Source organism: Anser brachyrhynchus, assembly GCF_964034855.1.
Source record: "Anser brachyrhynchus genome assembly, chromosome: W".
Taxonomy (NCBI): Eukaryota; Metazoa; Chordata; class Aves; order Anseriformes; family Anatidae; genus Anser; species Anser brachyrhynchus.
In genome coordinates this window covers 12,399,459-12,419,195 of record NC_137704.1, presented here as the reverse complement: position 1 = coordinate 12,419,195, position 19,737 = coordinate 12,399,459, and the positions used below count along the sequence as shown (strand labels likewise).

The 19,737-nt window shown below is 48.1% G+C and overlaps 2 protein-coding genes across 2 annotated transcripts in view; one reads left to right on the top strand and one right to left on the bottom strand.

Moving 5' to 3' along the window:
• The window catches only part of LOC308184722 (uncharacterized protein), a 362,730-nt gene that overhangs the window by 144,795 nt on the left and 198,198 nt on the right, over positions 1-19,737 (top strand). The window lies entirely within an intron of this gene.
• LOC308184986 (uncharacterized protein) lies at positions 12,724-15,206 on the bottom strand (the record flags this gene model as incomplete). Its single annotated transcript, XM_080572530.1, has 3 exons — positions 12,724-12,859; positions 13,748-14,657; positions 15,123-15,206. 3 exons carry the CDS (start codon positions 15,204-15,206, stop codon positions 12,747-12,749), a joined length of 1,107 nt encoding a protein of 368 aa, XP_080428656.1. The 3' UTR covers positions 12,724-12,746.

Sequence of the window (19,737 nt, the reverse complement as noted above, 5' to 3'; positions counted from 1 at the left end):
GAGGGACTGTGTTTATATCCCTGGGGCTATACTTGGAAAGTATATTGCTTTTGTTGCCAGGTAAAGACAAACCGGTCCAGGCTTTCTGAAGCAAGGGCTATTGAAAACAAAGCATTAGGAAGATCCATCACCACCTTCCGGTGTTGTAAATTTTTGTTAATTCTTTCTATGGGAGTAACCATGCCTGTTAGTCATAACTGCAAGTGGGGAGGTGGCTTTATTTATTTTTCTATAATCTACAGCCATTCTCCAAATGCAGTCTGATTTTTGAACGTGACAACTAGGATTATTAAAAGCAGTCATGGTTTCTTTAACGATTCCCACTTGTTGAAGTGCCTGAAAGTTTTCAGCAATTTCCTCCTCCCCCCCCGCCCCCCGAATGTGGTACTCTTTTACAGTCACCATTTTGGCAGGCATGGGCAGCACAACAGGATCCCACTTTGCGAATTCACACAAAACAGTTACAGATTGAATAGTAAATCCTCCTTGCAAAGTCCCGAAGCAGAAGCGACGATTTACCATTTCAACTGATATTGGCAGCATATGAAGGAGTTCAATCTGCTTCGGAAGTGGTCAGTACTGAAGCGCAGCTCCTCCTGGCACCTTGACTGCCAGTACTAGGCTGGATATTCAAAGGAAGGGTTCCCTCTACACATCATGCAACTGATGCTACATGGAGCAAGTGGGTTGCACTGATTACTCAGCGGGCTCGAATAGGAAACCCCAGTTGCCCAGGAATCTTGGAAGTGATTATGGACTGGCCAGAAGGCAAATATCATGGAATATCACCGGAGGAGGAGGTGGTCCGTGCTGAAGAAGCCCCACTGTACAACAAGCTACCAGAAAATGAGAAGAAATATGCCCTGTTCACTGATGGGTCCTGTCGTATTGTGGGAAAGCATCGGAGGTGGAAGGCTGCTGTATGGAGTCCTACGCGACGAGTTGCAGAAGCTGCTGAGGGAGAAGGTGAATCGAGCCAGTTTGCAGAAGTGAAAGCCATTCAGCTGGCTTTAGATATTGCTGAACGAGAAAAGTGGCCAGTTCTCTATTTCTATACTGATTCATGGATGGTAGCAAATGCCCTGTGGGGGTGGTTACAGCAATGGAAGCAGAACAACTGGCAGTGTAGGGGCAAACCCATCAGGGTTGCGGCATTGTGGCAAGATATTGCTGCCCGGGTAGAGAACCTGGCTGTAAAGGTACACCATGTAGATGCTCACTTGCCCAAGAATTGGGCTACTGAAGAACACCAAAACAACCAGCAGGTGGATTGGGCTGCTAAGATTGAAGTCGCCCAGGTGGATCTGGACTGATAACAGAAGGGTCAGATTTTTATAGCCCGATGGGCCCACGACACCTCAGGCCATCAAGGTAGAGATGCAACCTACAGATGGGTTCGTGATCGAGGGGTGGACCTGACCATGGACACTATAGCACAGGTTATTCATGATTGTGAAATGTGCTGCAATCAAGCAAGCCAAACGGTCAAAGCCTCTTTGGTATGGAGGACGATGGCTGAAATATAAGTATGGAGAGGCCTGGCAGATTGATTACATCACACTCCCTCAAACCCGCAACGGCAAACGCCACGTACTTAAAATGGTGGAAGCAACCACCGGATGGCTGGAAACATATCCTGTGCCCCATGCCACCGCCCGGAACACTATCCTGGGCCTTGAAAAGCAAGTCCTATGGCGACATGGCACCCCAGAGAGAATTGAGTCAGACAATGGGACTCATTTCTGAAAGAACCTTATAGACACTTGGGCCAAAGAACATGGTATTGAGTGGGTGTATCACATCCCCTATCATGCACCAGCCTCCGGGAAAGTTGAACGATACAATGGACTGTTGAAGACTACACTGAAGGCAATGGGTGCTGGGACATTCAAAAATTGGGATACACATTTGGCAAAGGCCACCTGGTTAGTCAACACTAGGGGATCTGCCAACCGAGCTGGACCTGCCCAATCAAACCTGTTACGCACTGTAGAAGGGGATAAAGTTCCTGTAGTGCACGTAAGAAACATGCTGGGTAAGACAATCTGGGCTACTCCTGCCTCAGGAAAAGGCAAACCCATTCGTGGGATTGCTTTTGCTCAGGGACCTGGATGCACTTGGTGGGTAATGCAAAAGAATGGGGAGGTCCGGTGTGTACCTCAAGGGGATTTAATACTGGGTGAGAATAGCCCATGAGTTGAATTGTAGTATGTTAATTATTATATAATACTGTATGTCATCACTACCATGATTGCTATATGTCAGTGTCCTATTAATGGTATCACAGTAACAGCCACACAGATAATAATGAATGAATTTTGATAGAATTGGACAAGCACAGAGAGGTGATGGAATGAGAACGGGCTTCAGCGTATGACGATCCAACATCATATACCATCTCTTCTGCCCTGAAAGACTGCTGTGACAGATGGAGCCCGAAGTCAGTCACGGACTATGCAAACTCAGTGGACATTCTATATACCATAGATGAAAATGGTGATTAATTAGAATGTATTAGAAAAGGTGTAACCTGAGCATGACATAAATGGTATGGAATAAGGGGTGGATATCTGTCCTGGTTTCAGCTAGGACAGAGTTAATTTTCCTCATAGTAGCTGGTAGGGTGCTATGTTTTGGATTAGGATGAGAAGAGCGCTGATAACATGCTGATGTTTCATTTGTTGCAGAGCAGTGTTTACACCAGGCCAAGGACTTTTCAGCTTCTCGCTCTGTCCTGCCAGCGGGCAGGCTAGGGGTGCAGCAGGAGCTGGGAGGGGACAGACCCAGGACAGCTGACCCCAACTGGCCAAAGGGGTATTCCATACCATCTGACGTCATGCTAAACAATATATAGGGGTGGCTGGCCGGGGTGGGGCGCCGGCTGCTCGGGGATAGGCTGGGCATCGGTCAGCGGGTGGTGAGCAATTGCATTGTGCATCACTTGTTTCTTACACATTATTATTATTAATACTATTATCATTATCACTATTATTATTATTGTTATTATTATATTCCTGTCTTAATAAACTGTCTTTATCTCAACTCACCGGCTTCACTTTCCCGTTTCTCTCCCCCATCCCAGAGAGGGAGGGGGGAGGGTGAGCGAACGGCTTTGTGGTGTTTAGCTGCTGGCCGGGTTAAACCACAATACACATTATTATTAGTAGTGCTATTTTCATTATTATATTTTTTTTCCTGTCTTAATAAACTGTATCTCAACCCACAGGCTTCATTTTCCTGTTTCTCTCCCCCATCCCAGAGAGGGAGGGGGGAGGGTGAGTGAATGGCTGTATGGTGCTTAGCTGCTGAGGTACTCAATAAGTGCTTTGCCTCGGTCTTCACTGGTGGTCAAGTTTCCTATGTCTTTCAGGACCCTGAACCTCAAGGAGAGGGTGAGAGGAGCAGATTCTGTCCCACTGTGACAGTGGAACAAGTCCGGGACTGCCTAAGGAAACTGGATGTGTATAAGTACATGAGGCCAGATGGTATACATCCCAGGGTGCTGAGAGAGATGGCTGATGTGGTTGCCGAACCGCTCTCCATCATATTTGAAAAATCATGGCTGTCGGGTGAAGTCCCTGGTGACTGGAAAAAGGGAAACATTACTCCCATTTTTAAGAAAGGGAGAAAGGAAGACCCGGGGAAAAACAGGTCGGTGAGCCTCACCTCTGTGCCTGGGAAGCTCATGGAGCAGATCCTCCTGGAAGACATGTTAAGGCATGCACGAGATAAAGAGGTGATCCGAGACAGCCAGCACGGCTTCACCAAAGGCAGATCTTGCCTAACCAATCTGGTGGCCTTCTATGATGGAGTGATGGCATCGGTGGACAAAGGAAGGGTGATGGATATCATCTACCTGGACTTGAGCAAAGCCTTTGATATGGTCCCTCACCACATTCTTCTCTCTAAATTGGAGAGGTATGGATTTGAAGGATGGACTGTTAGGTGGATAAAGAATTGGTTGGCCGGTCGCAGCCAAAGGGTTGTGGTCAACGGTTCTATGTCTGGGTGGAGGCCAGTCACAAGTGGTGTCCCTCAGGGGTCTGTCTTGGGGCGGACATCTTCAACATCTTTATCAACGACATAGAACTGAGTGCACCCTCAGTTTGCAGATGACACCAAGCTGAGCGGTGCAGTGGATACAATAGAGGGAAGGGATGCCATCCGGAGGGACCTGGACAGGCTGGAGAAGTGGGCCCATGAGAACCTAATGAGGTTGAACAAGGCCAAGTGCAAGGTGTTGCACTTGGGCTGGGGCAATCCCAGGTATTTATATAGACTGGGCGAAGAAGAACTTGAGAGCAGCCCTGCAGAGAAGGACTTGGGGTCCTGCTGGACGAGAAGCTGGACATGAGCCAGCAGTGCACGCTTGCAGCCCAGAAGGCCAGCTATGTCCTGGGCTGCATTAAAAAAGGGGTGGCCAGCAGGGAGAGGGAGGTGATTGTCCCCCTCTACTCTGCTCTTGTGAGACCCCACCTGGAATACTGCGTGCAGGCCTGGGGCCCCCAGCACAAGAAGGATGTGGAGCTCTTGGAACGGGTCCAGAGGAGGACCACTAAGATGATCAGAGGGCTGGAGCACCTCTCCTATGCAGAAAGGTTGAGGGAACTGGGCTTGTTTAGCTTGGAGAGGAGAAGGCTCCGGGGAGAACTCATTGCAGCCTTCCAGTACTTGAAGGGAGCGTATAAACAGGAGGGGGAACGCCTGTTTACATGTGTTGATAGTGATAGGACAAGGGGGAATGGTTTTAAACTAAGACAGGGGAGATTTAGGTTAGAAATTAGGAGAAAGGTTTTCACTCAGAGGGCGGTGAGGCACTGGAATAGGTTGCCCAGGGAGGTTGTGGATGCCCCATCCTGGAGGCATTCAAGGCCAGGCTGGATGCAGCTCTGGGCAGGCTGCTCTAGCGGTTGGCAACCCTTCCCAGAGCAGGGGGTTTGAAACTAGATGATCTTTAAGGTCCTTTTCAACCCAGGCCATTTTATAATTTTATGATTGTCTTTCAGCAATTTCTAGGGACAGTTGTATGGCTTTCACTTCTGCATACTGACTCGACTCGCCTTCCCCTTCCATGGCAGCCACGACTCCTCGTGTGGGACTCCACACAGCAGCTTTCCATTTCTGATGGCTCCCTACCACATGGCGGGATCCGTCAGTGAACAACACATACTGCTTTCTGTCTTCTGGCAATTCATTATATGGTGGTGCCTCTTCGGCATGAATTACCTCTTGTCAGTGCTCCAAAATCCCTGCCCTCTGGCCAGTCCATGATCTCTTCCAGGATTCCTGGCTGGTTGGGTTTCCCCATTCGAGCCTGCTACGTAGTTAACGCTACCCACTTACTCCATGTAGCGTCGGCTGCTTGGTGTGTAGTGGGAATTTTCCCTTTGAACATCCAATGTAACACAGGTAGCCGTGGTGCCAAGAGGAGCTGTGCTTCTGTACCAACAACTTCTGAAGCAGCTCGAACACCCTCATACGCTGTTAGTATCTCCTTTTCAGTTGGGGTGTAATTGGCTTCTGATCCTCAATAGCCCCGGCTCCAGAACCCCAGAGGTCGACCTCGAGTTTCTCCTGGGGTTTTCTACCAGAGGCTCCAGGTGAGGCCATGCTCCCCTGCTGCAGTGGAAAGTATGTTTTGCACAGCTAGTCCGGTATGGACAGGCCCAAGGGCTACTGCACGAGCTATTTCTTGTTTGACTTGTACAAAGGCCAGTTGTTGCTCGCTGCCCCACTCGAAACAGTTCATCTTTCAAGTCACTTGATATAGAAGACTCACAAGCTGAATAGAACATGCCTAGAACATGCATTCTCCAACAAGCCTAGAACATGCATTCTCCAGAATCCCACAAGACCTAGGAAAACTTGTGTTTCCGTTTTGGTAGTTGGTGGAGACATAGGTGTTATTTTGTTGATCACATCCATTGGGATTTGACGACGTCCATCTTGCCATTTTATTCCTAAAAACTGGATCTCTCGTGCAGGTCCTTTGACTTTATTTTGTTTTATGGCAAAACTGGCCTTCAGAAGGATTTGGACTATTTTCTTCCCTTTCTCGAATACTTCCTCTGCTGTGTCACCCCACACAATGATGTCATCGATGTACTGCAGGTGTTCAGGAGCTTCCCCCTGTTCCAGCGCAGACTGGATCAGTCCATGGCAAATGGTAGGGCTCTGTTTCCAGCCCTGGGGCAGCCGATTCCAGGTGTATTGGACACCCCTCCAAGTGAAAGCAAACTGTGGCCTGCACTCTGCTGCTAGAGGGATGGAGAAAAATGCATTAGCGATATCAGTTGTGGCGTACCACTTGGCTGCCGTTGATTCCAGTTCGTACTGGAGTTCTAGCATGTCCGGCACTGCAGCACTCAGCGGTGGCTTAACTTCGTTCAGATAGTCCACTCTCCATTAGACTTTCGCATTGGCCATATGGGACTATTAAAATGTGAATGAGTCTTGCTGATCATTCCTTGGCTCTCCAGCCGATGAACCAACTCATGGATGGGAATCAGGGAGTCCCAGTTGGTGTGATCTTGCCACCGGTGTACTGTTGTGGTAGCGATTGGCACCTGCTATTCTTCAACCCTCGGCAATCCTACAACAGAAGGGTCTTCTGAGAGACCAGGAAGGGTAGACAGCTGCCTAATCTTCTCTGCGCTCAAAGCAGCTATGCCAAAAGCCCACCGGTACCCTTTTGAATCCTTGAAGTACCCTCTCCTGAGGTAGTCTATGCCAAGGATGCATGGAGCCTCAGGGCCAGTCACAATGGGATGCTTTTGCCACTCATTCCCAGTTAGACTCACTTCAGCTTCCAATACAGTTAACCTTTGGGATCCCCCTGTCACTCCAGAGATACAGATGGGTTCTGTCCCTTGGTAGCCTGATGGCTTCAAACTTGCTCTTCGTTTACAGTGTTAGGGACTCTGCTCCCCCAGCCCCTGCGTAGAGGTTCGGAGTCTTGAGAGATGTGGAAAGCCTGACTGCCAGTGAAGACTGAGGCAAAGAAGTTGTTAAGTACCTCAGCCTTATTCATGTTTGTTGTTTCCAGTCCTCCATCTCCATTTTTCAGAGGTGGTACACTCTCCTTAGTCTTTCTTTTATGGCCAATGTTCCTGTAGAATCCCTTCTTGTTATTTTTTTGCATCTCTCGCCAAGTTTAGCTCAGTCAGTGCCTTGGCTTTCTTGATCCCATCCCTGCACGTCCGGACAGCATTTCTGTACTCTTCCCAGGGCACACGGCCCTGTTTCCACTGCCTGTGCAGTTCCTTCTTTTGCCTAAGTTTGACCAGTGTGGTGTAATTGCCTAAAGTAACTAGGAAAATAAAACTAATATTCACTTAGAGTTGGAATGATTCTCTAAGAATGGCTGAACTTCAAGCCACTTCTGGCCAGACAATACAAATCAGTTGCCGGATAACTAACGGATCTACTTACAATAGGCCAGCTGAAATTAAGACAATTTATGCTGATTCTTCCAGACCACCAAATTATAGTCACAATTTTATTTTCACCAAACCGAAAATTGTGTACTGTCTTTGGGGTTATAGAGGCACAGAATTCAAAGGATAAGAAGCCTCTGCCCCCGCAGATATTTGAAACTGTACCAACTCGGCCTCCCATTAGTCTAACTCCTTCCATCTTCACACAGGTCCTTACAGAATTAAAAATGTGGGACAACAACAAGTTCTCTTTAACCCTAGCTGGTCTCTAAAAAAGGTAGAGCTAGCGCTGCACATTAATATCTCAGAAATCAACTCAAAATGTACCACCTTTGTGAGAAACTGCCTACACCGGCTGGTTAGCATGGTTACATGGACGTTCTCTGAAACAATCTCGGCGCATGCCATGGGATGCAACTGGGTTACTGGGAACAGGATTAGGTATATTAAATAGCATAGATGCTGAGGTCCTAATGAGTAGAATAACTGCTACTACAGATGACCTAAGGTAATTGGAATGACCAATAAAATCATCCTTATCAGACATTTTACACCATTTGGAACAAATTGAAGAAAATGATCATCAATTAATTGTAAATGCCCTTGGAAAAACCCAAGGCAATACCTCCCTTGCCTTGAGCTGCATCCAAGCGCAGTTACGGATACAGTCTGTAGCAGCAGCTATTATTAGAGAGGGAGAAGGAAGAACTTCACCCACTGAAATTCAAAAATTGATTTGGGATAATGCTTCAGAATTTGAAAAGGAGTTTCAAACATGGTGACAATTAGTCAACTTTACCTGTTATGCAGAAAATTATAAAATTATTGCCTTTATACTTACCATAAGCAATGCCACCGTATGCAATGTATATCCAATCATTGCATTAGGACTCAATCATAATGGAACTATATTTTATCCTAAGGAGCATAAAGTATGGGCCCATCAAAAGGGAGGAAAGTGGCAAACAATTGATGTAAATGCATGTATTGTGTGTGAACAAAAAGGCTTCATCTGTGAAAGTAACACATTCGACGGCCAAGTCTTGACACTGAACAAAATATTTGCCACTTCAAGATACATCCTAATGAAACCCTTGAAACTGTACTTGTATATATTGGGAAAGTCTGTGTTTGCAGGAGAACCCATTGTGATTCTATAGTCATAGCTAATACTATTGTAAATGCAAGTGATCACTCTAATGTTTGTGTTTGTAACTTTACCAAAATTCTAGGATGTGATTTTAGTTACTCAGCTCCTGTCACCTCTTATCAACTTGTTATATTCAATTATATTCTGCTTCATGATCTGCTGCCTACTCCTATTGGAATGAACCTTGCCTTGGTGAAGAAATTACTGTTACATGAAGACTTAAAGGGGCTGATGAAACAAGTCCGAGAAAATGGATGAAAGACTGATTACTGTCCATCATGATAAAGAAGAAATACATCGAGTGATGGAAAGAGTAAAGAAAGATGAAAAACACCATTGGTGGGACACTTTGTGTGGATGGTCGCCAGCTGCCACAGGAATCTTCAACAAGATGCTTCACCCTGTTGTCATTTTGTTAATGCTCACTGTATTATGCTTTATGATGACAATTAGATTGTATGTTAAAGTCTGGATTATGATGAAACGTTTAGCATCCCTACACAATGTACATACACTCCATAAAACTCATCCCGAGAATGTATGTGATATCCCCGACATATTCCGAATGTCATGAAGCTTGAGTGACTATAGTCATGGGGTGGATTATGTGGTGTAATTGCCTAAAGTAACTAGGAAAATAAAACTAATATTCACATTTTAAAGAAAATGTACAGCATTGAAGAGGCTTTCAGGGTAGGGCATGGCTGCATTACCTGAGCCTTCCCTAGGCCTCCAACCTTATATGCTGTCACACTGGGGGAACCTAGTGTGCTGATTCTAAGGAACAGTATGGACCGTAGAGCAGAGTGGAGACACTGCGGCTAGGCTCTGTGGCCAGGTGGGGACTCAATTGTTCTTGTGCACACCGAGACCGATAAGCTGCACTTCTGCTACCCTGAGCCAACGACCTGTCATGTTTTTGACAAAATGCTGTACTCTAGTGAACTTTTGCTCATTATAATATCATCATAATACCAAAACACACCTCCATCCCAAAAGCTACCCGCCTCCAAGGTGCGACCACCCCTCACTGAGCACGCGCTCTGAATTTCTCAGAGCCTATACCTTTAAACGAAGGCGAGAAAACTTTTCATCAGTCATAACTAAGATATGCTTGACTAGAGTCACTCAAGTTCCACCTAAAAGATAGAAAATAATATAAATTGTCTTAAGAGAGAGGGGATGTTAGGGAAGATACCATCGTCAGGGGAGATACCATCATGAGGGAATATACCATCACGAGGACCTCCTGACTTCTGGGATCAGTCAACAGGCTGAGCCTCTCTTCCCCCCCCCCCCATTGGGATGCCTTTGGGTGAGATTTGAACACTTGGTTATACCAGGTGTCTCCGCGGAAACTTAGAACTCTCTATAAAGTCTTTGTGCCTTTTTACGCGTTGATTTCCAGGCTGTGCACCTGTGTATTTCATGCATGCTAGCTTGCTTTTGCAGACAGTGAATTTATCACCAGCAATCCAAAGAACCTGTGTACCTGTTGCTGTAATAAATTGCACTTAATTGCACTGTTCCTAGCCGTGATAGTTCTCAGTGAACGCGACTAGAGTAAGGGCATGTTACGTTGTTGGTGAATCCGTGACCATGATAGTTCAGTACTCTGAATCCGACCGGACCCATATCAGTTAATACGTTATTGGCGAATCTGTGACCGTGATAGTTCAGTACCCTGAATCTGACCAGACCCGTAACGGTTAATTGGCTACACCCCTTAATGTGACACCCATTAATCACATGTACTTCAAGTGACTAGTAGTACAGCACCCAACGTAGAACGTCTTCTGCGCTTTACAGGTACCTTCCAAAGCAACGGTATTCCAATCAAACAAAATTCCAAAAAGAATACCTTTGCAAAAGATGGCCCTTGTCTGTCCCTGCGGTGAGCCAGCTGAGGCGAGGAGTACCTCCAAGAATTTCCCAGGGCGCACCTAGAGAGTCCCACATCTCAGCGGCTCCCACAGCTAAACAGAGGGTCCCATCTAGGTCACCAAATTGACGCAGTAAAAACTCAATAACCAAAGTTATTAAGCAGGTATTCTTTATTACGGCGCCGGGTGTGGGGGGGGATCGCTCCGCCTAACACACACACCAAGGGTTACTGGCAGTGTGCCAGTATATTAGTGGGATATATACATATTCATCTCATTTCCCGTAAGTCTCTTGCGTATTCATCAGGTCTCCGAAGAATAATTAACATAGGTTCCCGCCCCTATTCGCATGTGTACTGGAGTCCTCGGGTGGTCGTCTTGCGTACTCTGGTGGTCTTTTGATGAAGGCCAGAAGTCTTCCCCGCTGCTAATCTTCTGGCCTTTCCTGTCTTGGACAGACTTCAGCAGTCAAGCCAGTTCTTGCTGGTTCCCTTACCTAAGCATACAGTCTTTTACTCCCTTATCTTTGGGGTCGACCTGTCCTTGATGTTAACATACAATTTTCTCCAGGCTGAACAGATCTTTCAGCCTTTCTTCATAGGGAAGATGCTCCAGGCCCCGTATCATCTTTGTGGCCCTCCGCTGGACTCTTTCCAGGAGATCCCTGTCTTTTTCGTACCGGGGAGCCCAGAACTGGACACAGTACTCCAGGTGAGGCCTGACCAGGGCAGAGTAGAGGGGGAGGATCACCTCCCTTGACCTGCTGGCCACACTCCTTTTAATGCACGCCAGGATCCCATTGGCCCTCTTGGCCACCAGGGCACACTGCTGGCTCATGGTCAACCTGTCATCTACCAGGACCCCCAGGTCCTTCTCCTCAGAGCTCCTCTCCAGCAGGTCATCCCCCAGCCTGTACTGATACATCCGGTTGCTCCTTCCCAGGTGCAGGACTCTACACTTGCTCTTATTAAACCTCATTTGGTTTCTTCCTGCCCATCTCTCCAGCCCGCCCGGGTCTCGCTGAATGGCAGCACAGCCTTTGGCGTGTCGGCCACTCCTCCCAGCTTTGTGTCATCGGCGTACTTGCTGAGGGCGGACACTATTCCCTCATCAAGGTCGTCGATGAAGATGTTGAACAAGACCGGACCCAGCATCGACCCCTGGGGAACACCGCTAGTCACAGGTCTCCAGCCGGACTCTGCGCCGCCGATCACCACCCTCTGAGCTCGGCCAGTCAGCCAGTTCTCAACCCACCTTACTGTCCACTCATCTCCATCCCACACTTTCTCAGCTTTGCTAGCAGGATGTCGTGGGAGACAGTATCAAAGGCCTTGCTAAAGTCAAGGTAGATGACATCCATTGCTCTCCCCCTATCTACCCAGCTGGTGATGCCATCCTAGAAGGCAATGAGGTTGGTCGAGCATGACTTCCCCTTGGTGAATCCATGCTGATTACTCCTCATAACCTTCTTCTCTTCCAATTGCTTGGAGATGGCATCCAGAACAAGCTGTTCCAACACCTTTCCAGGGACAGAGGTGAGACTGACTGGCCTGTAGTTTCCCGGATCCTCCTTCTTGCCCTTCTAGAAGACCGGAGATGGGTAGGTATGTCACAGAATCACAGAATCGTCTAGGTTGGAAAAGACCTCCAAGATCACCTAGTCCAACCTCTGACCTAACACTAACAAGTCCTACACTAAACCATATCACTAAGTTCAACATCTAAACGTCTCTTAAAGACCTCCAGGGAAGGTGACGCAACCACTTCCCTGGGCAGCCCATTCCAATGCCTAACAACCCTTTCAGTAAAGAAGTTCTTCCTAACATCCAACCTAAACCTCCCCTGGTGCAACTTTAGCCCATTCCCCCTCGTCCTGTCACCAGGCACGTGGGAGGATAGACCAATCCCCACCTCGCTGCAGCCTCCTTTAAGGTAATTGTACAGCGTGATAAGGTCACCCCTGAGCCTCCTCTTCTCCAGGCTGAACAATCCCAGCTCCCTCAGCCGCTCCTCGTAAGACTTGCTCTCCAGACCCCTCACCAGCTTCGTTGCCCTTCTCTGGACTCGCTCGAGCACCTCCATTTCCTTCTTGTAGCGAGGGGCCCAAAACTGAACACAGTACTCGAGGTGTGGCCTCACCAGAGCCGAGTAAAGGGGGACAATCACTTCCCTAGACCTCCTGGCCACACTGAAATGTCTTTTCATTCTATAGGTCTTTCTCGGAAAATGTTCATAAGAACTGTTGACTATTTGGTCTTCATCTGCCAAAGTGGTCACTCAGAGCAGGCGGAGTTGGATGTCTGGACGCCAGCACCAGCTTAGCTCAAGTCCTTGTTGCACTTGTCCGGTTCCTTGCGAAGTTGACCTGTCGTTGATCCTGCAGCGTCTTCCTACAACATATAACTTAGATTACAGATTAGTTTTCGCTCAAGGTTAAATCTCCTTGAGGCATGCACTTGATATCCCCATTCTTTTGCATTACCCACCAGGTATACCCCGGTCCTTGGGCGAAGACAATCCCATGAGTGGGTTTGCCTTTTCCCGAGGCAGGAGCAACCCACACTGCCTTCCCCATCCACTTCCCTACATGCACTACGGGGACTTTAGCTCCTTTCACCGTGTGTAGGGTTTTTTTTTCGGCAGGACCAGCACGGCTGTCAGACCCCCTGTTGTTAACTAGCCAAGTGGCTTCTGGTAGATTTATGTCCCATTGTTTCCATGTCCCAGCTCCCAATGCTTGTAACATAGTCTTTAACAGTCCTTTCTACCTCTCAGCCTTCCCAGAGGCTTGTGGGTGATAAGGGATGTGATACAGCCACTCAATGCCATGCCTCTTGGCCCAGGAGGTGACCAAATTGTTTTGAAAATGACTCCCATTGTCAGACTCAGTTCTCTCTGGTGTACCATGACACCACAGCACTTGCCTTTCTAGGCCCAAGATAGTGTTTCGGGCCGTGGAATGGTTTACGGGGTATGTTTCCAGCCACCCAGTAGTTGCTTCTACCATGGTGAGTATGTGCCGTTTACCTTAGCGGGTTTGTGGGAGTGGTCCGATATAGTCAATTTGCCATATTGAAACCCTAGCCACCTCCTCCTGTTCCAGGGAGATTTTACCTTCATGGCTCTCTTAATTGCAGCACAGGTCGCACACTCATGGGTAACCTGTGTGATGGCCTCAATGGTCAAGTCTACCCCTCGATCACGAGCCCATCTGTATGTGGCATCCCTCCCCTGATGTCCTGATGTTTCATGGGCCCATTGAGCTACAAACAGCTCACCCTTACGTCCCCAGTCCAGGTCCACCTGAGCCACTTCAATTTTTGAAGCTCGATCCACTTCTTCGTTGTTCTGATGTTCTTCAGTTGCGCGGCTCTTGGGCATGTGGGCATCTACACGACGCACTTTTACATCCAGGTTTTCTACCCGAGCTGCAATATCTTGCCACAGGGTAGCAGCCCAGATAGGTTTACTTCTGTGCTGCCAGTTGCTCTGTTTCCATTGCTGCAGCCACCCCCACAGAGCATTTGCCACCATCCATGAATCAGTGTAGAGATACAGTACTGGCCATTTTTCTCTTTCGGCAATCTCTAGGGACAGTTGTATGGCTTCCACTTCTGCATACTGACTCGACAGGGCAGGAAGGCTCTGCAGGAGGATCTGGATAGGCTGGAGCGATGGGCTGAGGTCAACTGCATGAAGTTCAACAAGGCCAAGTGCCGGGTCCTGCACCTGGGCTGCAACAACCCCAAGCAGAGCTACAGGCTGGGAGATGAGTGGCTGGAAAGCTGCCTGGCCGAGAAGGACCTGGGAGTATTGGTTGATAGTCGGCTGAATATGAGCCAGCAGTGTGCTCAGGTGGCCAAGAAGGCCAACGGCATCCTGGCCTGTATAAGAAGCAGTGTGGCCAGCAGGTCGAGGGAAGTGATTGTGCCCCTGTACTCGGCTCTGGTGAGGCCGCACCTCGAGTACTGTGTTCAGTTTTGGGCCCCTCGCTACAGGAAGGACATGGACGTGCTCGAGCGAGTCCAGAGAAGGGCGACCAAGCTGGTGAGGGGTCTGGAGAACAAGTCTTATGAGGAGCGGCTGAGGGAGCTGGGCTTGTTCAGCCTGGAGAAGAGGAGGCTCAGGGGCGACCTCATCGCTCTCTACAGTTACCTGAAAGGAGGCTGTAGAGAGGTGGGGGTTGGTCTATTCTCCCACGTGCCTAGTGACAGGACGAGGGGGAATGGGCTAAAGTTGCGACAGGGGAGTTTTAGGTTGGATGTTAGGAAGTACTTCTTTACCGAACGGGTTATTAAGCATTGGAACGGGCTGCCCAGGGAGGTGGTGGAGTCACCATCCCTGGAGGTCTTTAAAAGACGTTTAGATGTAGAGCTTAGGGATATGGTTTAGTGGAGTACTTAGTGTTAGGTCGGAGGTTGGACTCGATGATCTTGAGGTCTCTTCCAACCTAGGGAAATCTGTGAATCTGTGAATCTGTGACTCGCCTTCCCCTTCCATGGCAGCCACGACTCCTCGTGTGGGACTCCACACAGCAGCTTTCCATTTCCGATGGCTCCCTACCACACGGCGGGATCCGTCAGTGAACAACACATACTGCTTTCTGTCTTCTGGCAATTCATTATATGGTGGTGCCTCTTCAGCACGGGTTACCTCTTCTGTCGGCACTCCGAAATCTCTGCCTTCCGGCCAGTCCATGATCTCTTCCAGGATTCCTGGGTGATTAGGTTTTCCCATTCGAGCCCGCTGTGTAATTAACGCTACCCACTTACTCCATGTAGCGTCGGCTGCTTGGTGTGTAGTGGGAATTTTCCCTTTGAACATCCAATGTAACACAGGTAGCCGTGGTGCCAAGAGGAGCTGTGCTTCTGTACCAACAACTTCTGAAGCAGCTCGAACACCCTCATATGCCATGAGTATCTCCTTTTCAGTTGGGGTGTAATTGGCTTCTGATCCTCAATAGCCCCGGCTCCAGAACCCCAGAGGTCGACCTCGAGTTTCTCCTGGGGTTTTCTGCCAGAGGCTCCAGGTGAGGCCATGCTTCCTGACCACAGTGGAAAGTATGTTTTGCACAGCTAGTCCGGTACGGACAGGCCCAAGGGCTACTGCACGAGCTATTTCTTATTTGATTTGTTCAAAGGCCAGTTGTTGCTCGCTGCCCCACTCGAAACAGTTCATCTTTCAAGTCACTTGATATAGAGGACTCACAAGCTGACTATAGCCTGGAACATGCATTCTCCAGAATCCCACAAGGCCTAGGAAAGCTTGCGTTTCTTTTTTTGCTAGTTGGTGGAGACATTGCTGTTATTTTATTGATCACATCCATCGGAATATGGCGACGTCCATCCTGACATTTTACCCCCAAGAATTGGATTTCCTGTGCAGGTCCCTTGACCTTACTCTGTTTAATGGCAAAATCAGCTTTCAGGAGAATTTGGATTACTTTCTTCCCTTTCTCAAAAACTTCTTCTGCTGTGTTGCCCCACACGAGGATGTCATCAATGTACTGCAGATGTTCAGGAGCTCCCCCTTGTTCCAGTGCAGACTGGATCAGTCCATGGCAAATGGTAGGGCTGTGTTTCCACCCCTGGGGCAGTCGATTCCAGGTGTGTTGGATGCCCCTCCAAGTGAAAGCAAACTGCGGCCTGCATGCTGCTGCCAGAGGGATGGAGAAAAATGCATTAGCGATATCAGTTGTGGCGTACCACTTGGCTGCCGTTGATTCCAGTTCGTACTGAAGTTCTAGCATGTCCGGCACTGCAGCACTCAGTGGTGGTGTGACTTCGTTCAGGCCGCAATAGTCCACCGTTAGCCTCCACTCACCATTAGACTTTCGCACTGGCCATATAGGACTATTAAAGGGTGAGTGAGTCTTGCTGATCACTCCTTGACTCTTCAGCCGATGAACCAACTCATGGATGGGAATCAGGGAGTCCCAGTTGGTGCGATATTGCCATCAGTGCACCGCTGTGGTAGCGATTGGTACTTGCTGTTCTTCGACCTTCAGCAATCCTACAATGGAAGGGTCTTCTGAGAGACCAGGAAGGGTAGACAGCTGCCTAATCTTCTCTGCGCTCAAAGCAGCTATGCCAAAAGCCCACCGGTACCCTTTTGAATCCTTGAAGTACCCTCTCCTGAGGTAGTCTATGCCAAGGATGCATGGAGCCTCAGGGCCAGTCACAATGGGATGCTTTTGCCACTCATTCCCAGTTAGACTCACTTCAGCTTCCAATACAGTTAATTGCTGGGATCCCCCTGTCACTCCAGAGATACAGATGGGTTCTGTCCCTTGGTAGCCTGATGGCATTAAGGTACATTGTGTGCCAGTGTCCACTAAAGCTTTGTATTCTTGTGGTTCCAATATGCCAGGCCATCGGATCCACACAGTCCAATAAATCCGGTTATCCCTCTCCTCTACCTGGCCAGAGGCAGGGCCCCTCTAGTCCTGGTTGGAGTATCTGCCACTTAATTCTTGCAAATGTGAAGCAGAGGTCCCTTCATCAGGGTCAAGAATAACATCAGCCCTTCTACTGCCTCTGTGGAACTGCCCAACAGGAGTAGCATTTTTCTTAGGAGCCCCTCTTCTTGCTGCTGCATTTCCTTTCAGTTCACGTACCCGAGCAATTAGGGTTGAAGTAGGTACACCATCCCATTTCCTCATATCTTCCCCGTGGTCACGCAGATAAAACCACAAGGTGCCATGTGGTGTGCGTCTTGGGTACTCTCTCTCGAGCAGGAAAATACTGATTCTTAGTGGCTGAAATATCACTCCATCTGGGTGAGGAGGGATATGCTCGTTCTACGAGGTGGTCAAGTCTTTCAGACAGTTTCTCCACAGCTGAGACACAGGCCCGTAGCGGAGCAGAGAGGTTGTCTTCATATTTTTGAAGATGGCAGGACAGATTATACACTGTTGGTCCCATCCCCTCATCCCAATGAATTCCTGACAGTGTACTGGCATGTGATGATGGTGCATTCCGCACCAATTTACGCCACATGGATGTTGTGCACTGGACTTCATCGGGATCTTGAGGTGTCTGGGCATTGTCCAAATCACTATAAATCATCTCCAGCACAGCTAATTCCCGCAGATGTTGGAGACCTTCATCCATAGTGGCCCACTTGCCTACTTGATATACAATATCTTCGTTATGGGGATACCTTTATTTCACAGCTGCCAGGAGTCGCCTCCAGAGGCTGAGAACCTGTGTCCCTCTCCCAATTCCTTTGTCAATTACCATTTCTCTAGAGAGGGATCCCAGCTGCTTGGCTTCATTGCCTTCTCATTTTTGGCTATTGGCCCCAGCATCCCAGCATCGAAGCAGCCAGGTGAGGATGTGTTCACCTGGGTGTCAACCATAATCCTTTCGTATTTCTCGCAACTCACTCAGGGATAGGGATCGAGTGGTTTCTGATTCCTTTATGATTTCCATCTCTTCTTCCTGCTGTTTTTGTGATGGCTCTGCTTTAGAGGTGCCTGCCTTCTCCCCTTCTCCCTCCTTCTTAGGAGAGGCTTCTTCCCTTACTAAACGAGCTGACTTCTGTTTCCATTGTTTTGACTTGACTATGGGGGTGACTGATACCATAGTCGGTTGGTCCTCTGGGTCAGCCACAGCATGTGTTATCTGGTCATCAGATTCAGATACTTCCTCCCTCTCTTCAAGGTGCTGGATGATGTTAAACAGTGTTTGATATGCGTAAGCCAGGACCCAGCACAATGCTGCAAGCTGTCGTTCTCTGGCATTATCAGGGTCAGGGCATACGACTCTCAAACATTCTATCAGGTTTTTAGGATTTTGCACTTGTTCAGGGGTGAAGTTCAAAACTATTGGAGGAGACACCCGTGACAGGTACCTGCCGATATCCTCCCACACACCTTGCCACCTGCCACAAAACTTTTTCGGGACAGATTCCCGGGTAAGCTTTCTAAACAATCGAATAATCTTAGAGAGAAGAGGAAACCCGTTATTCAGAATTAGAAATAGCAATATATGGGTTACACATGGATATTCAAAATACTCAGAAAGCGTTGTAATTAGCCCGCTGTGAAAGAAGGAGGAGGTACCATTCCTGATATTATTCATAAACTGACTTCCAGATGAGGAAAGGAAGGCAGTGTAATTCTGAATATTCTCTAAAAGATAGTTTCCATGAGACCCAAATGATAGCAGTGCAGAGCCTGAATGCCAGATTAAACTCAAGGCCAGTGCTTGGCAGCACAGTGAATTAAAAAAAAAAACAGATAGTAGCACATTCTCGGATCGGATATAGAGGAGAAAGGAGAACATGACATGGATTGCACGACACATGATCAAACACGCCAATATTAACAGGACACTGAACATGGTGACTAGCAAGTAAGTGTGTTAGTTGTAAGCGTTTTAATCAATTCTACTGTTATCTCAACCCTTCGAGCCCCACGTTGGGCGCCAAAAAGGACTGTGGTGGTTTTACCGTGCTAGGCAGCTGAACACCACAACCGCTCTCTCACTCCCCCTCCTTAGATGAGGAGGGGAAGAAGTAAAGGAAAGAACAACTCACGGGTTGAGATAAGGGTAATTTAATTAAAGGGAAAAAATAATTATTAAGGAAAGATTATTATTAATTAAACAATTTAACTAAACAATTTAACTAAACAATTAACAATTTAACTAAAGGGGAAAAAAAAAAAGGAAAGGGGAAAAGGGAGGGGGAAAAGGGAAAACTAAACAAAACAAGTAAAGGCTATGTGAAAGTGCAGAGGAAAGAAATTACTCTCTGCTTCCCACAAATGAGCTATGCTTGACGACGTCCTTGAAGCACGGCCTCAATGCACGTAGCCGGTGTTCGGGAGGAGGACGGACGTTTTCACAACGAGAACCCACCCCTCCCCTCTTCCTCCTTTTTCCACCTTTTATTGCTGAGTGTGACATCATATGGTATGGAATATCCCTTTGGTTGGTTTAGGTCAGCTGCCCTGGTGATGTTTCTTTTCTCACATTTTTGCCCACCCCCTAGGGGGGTTAGAGAGAGTCCTGATGCTGTGCCAGCACTGCTCAGCAGCAGACACAACACTGGTGTGATACAACTGCTGTTTTAGGTACGAGTGCAGAGCACAGCACTGTATGGGCTGCTGCAGGGAAAGTTAACATCCCAGCCCGACCCAGTACACCCATCCCTGGAGGTATTCAAGACCAGGCTGGATGAGGCCCTGAGCAACCTGATCTAGTGGGCAGCATCCCTGCCTATGGCAGGATGGTTGGAACCAGATGATCTTTAAGGTCCCTTC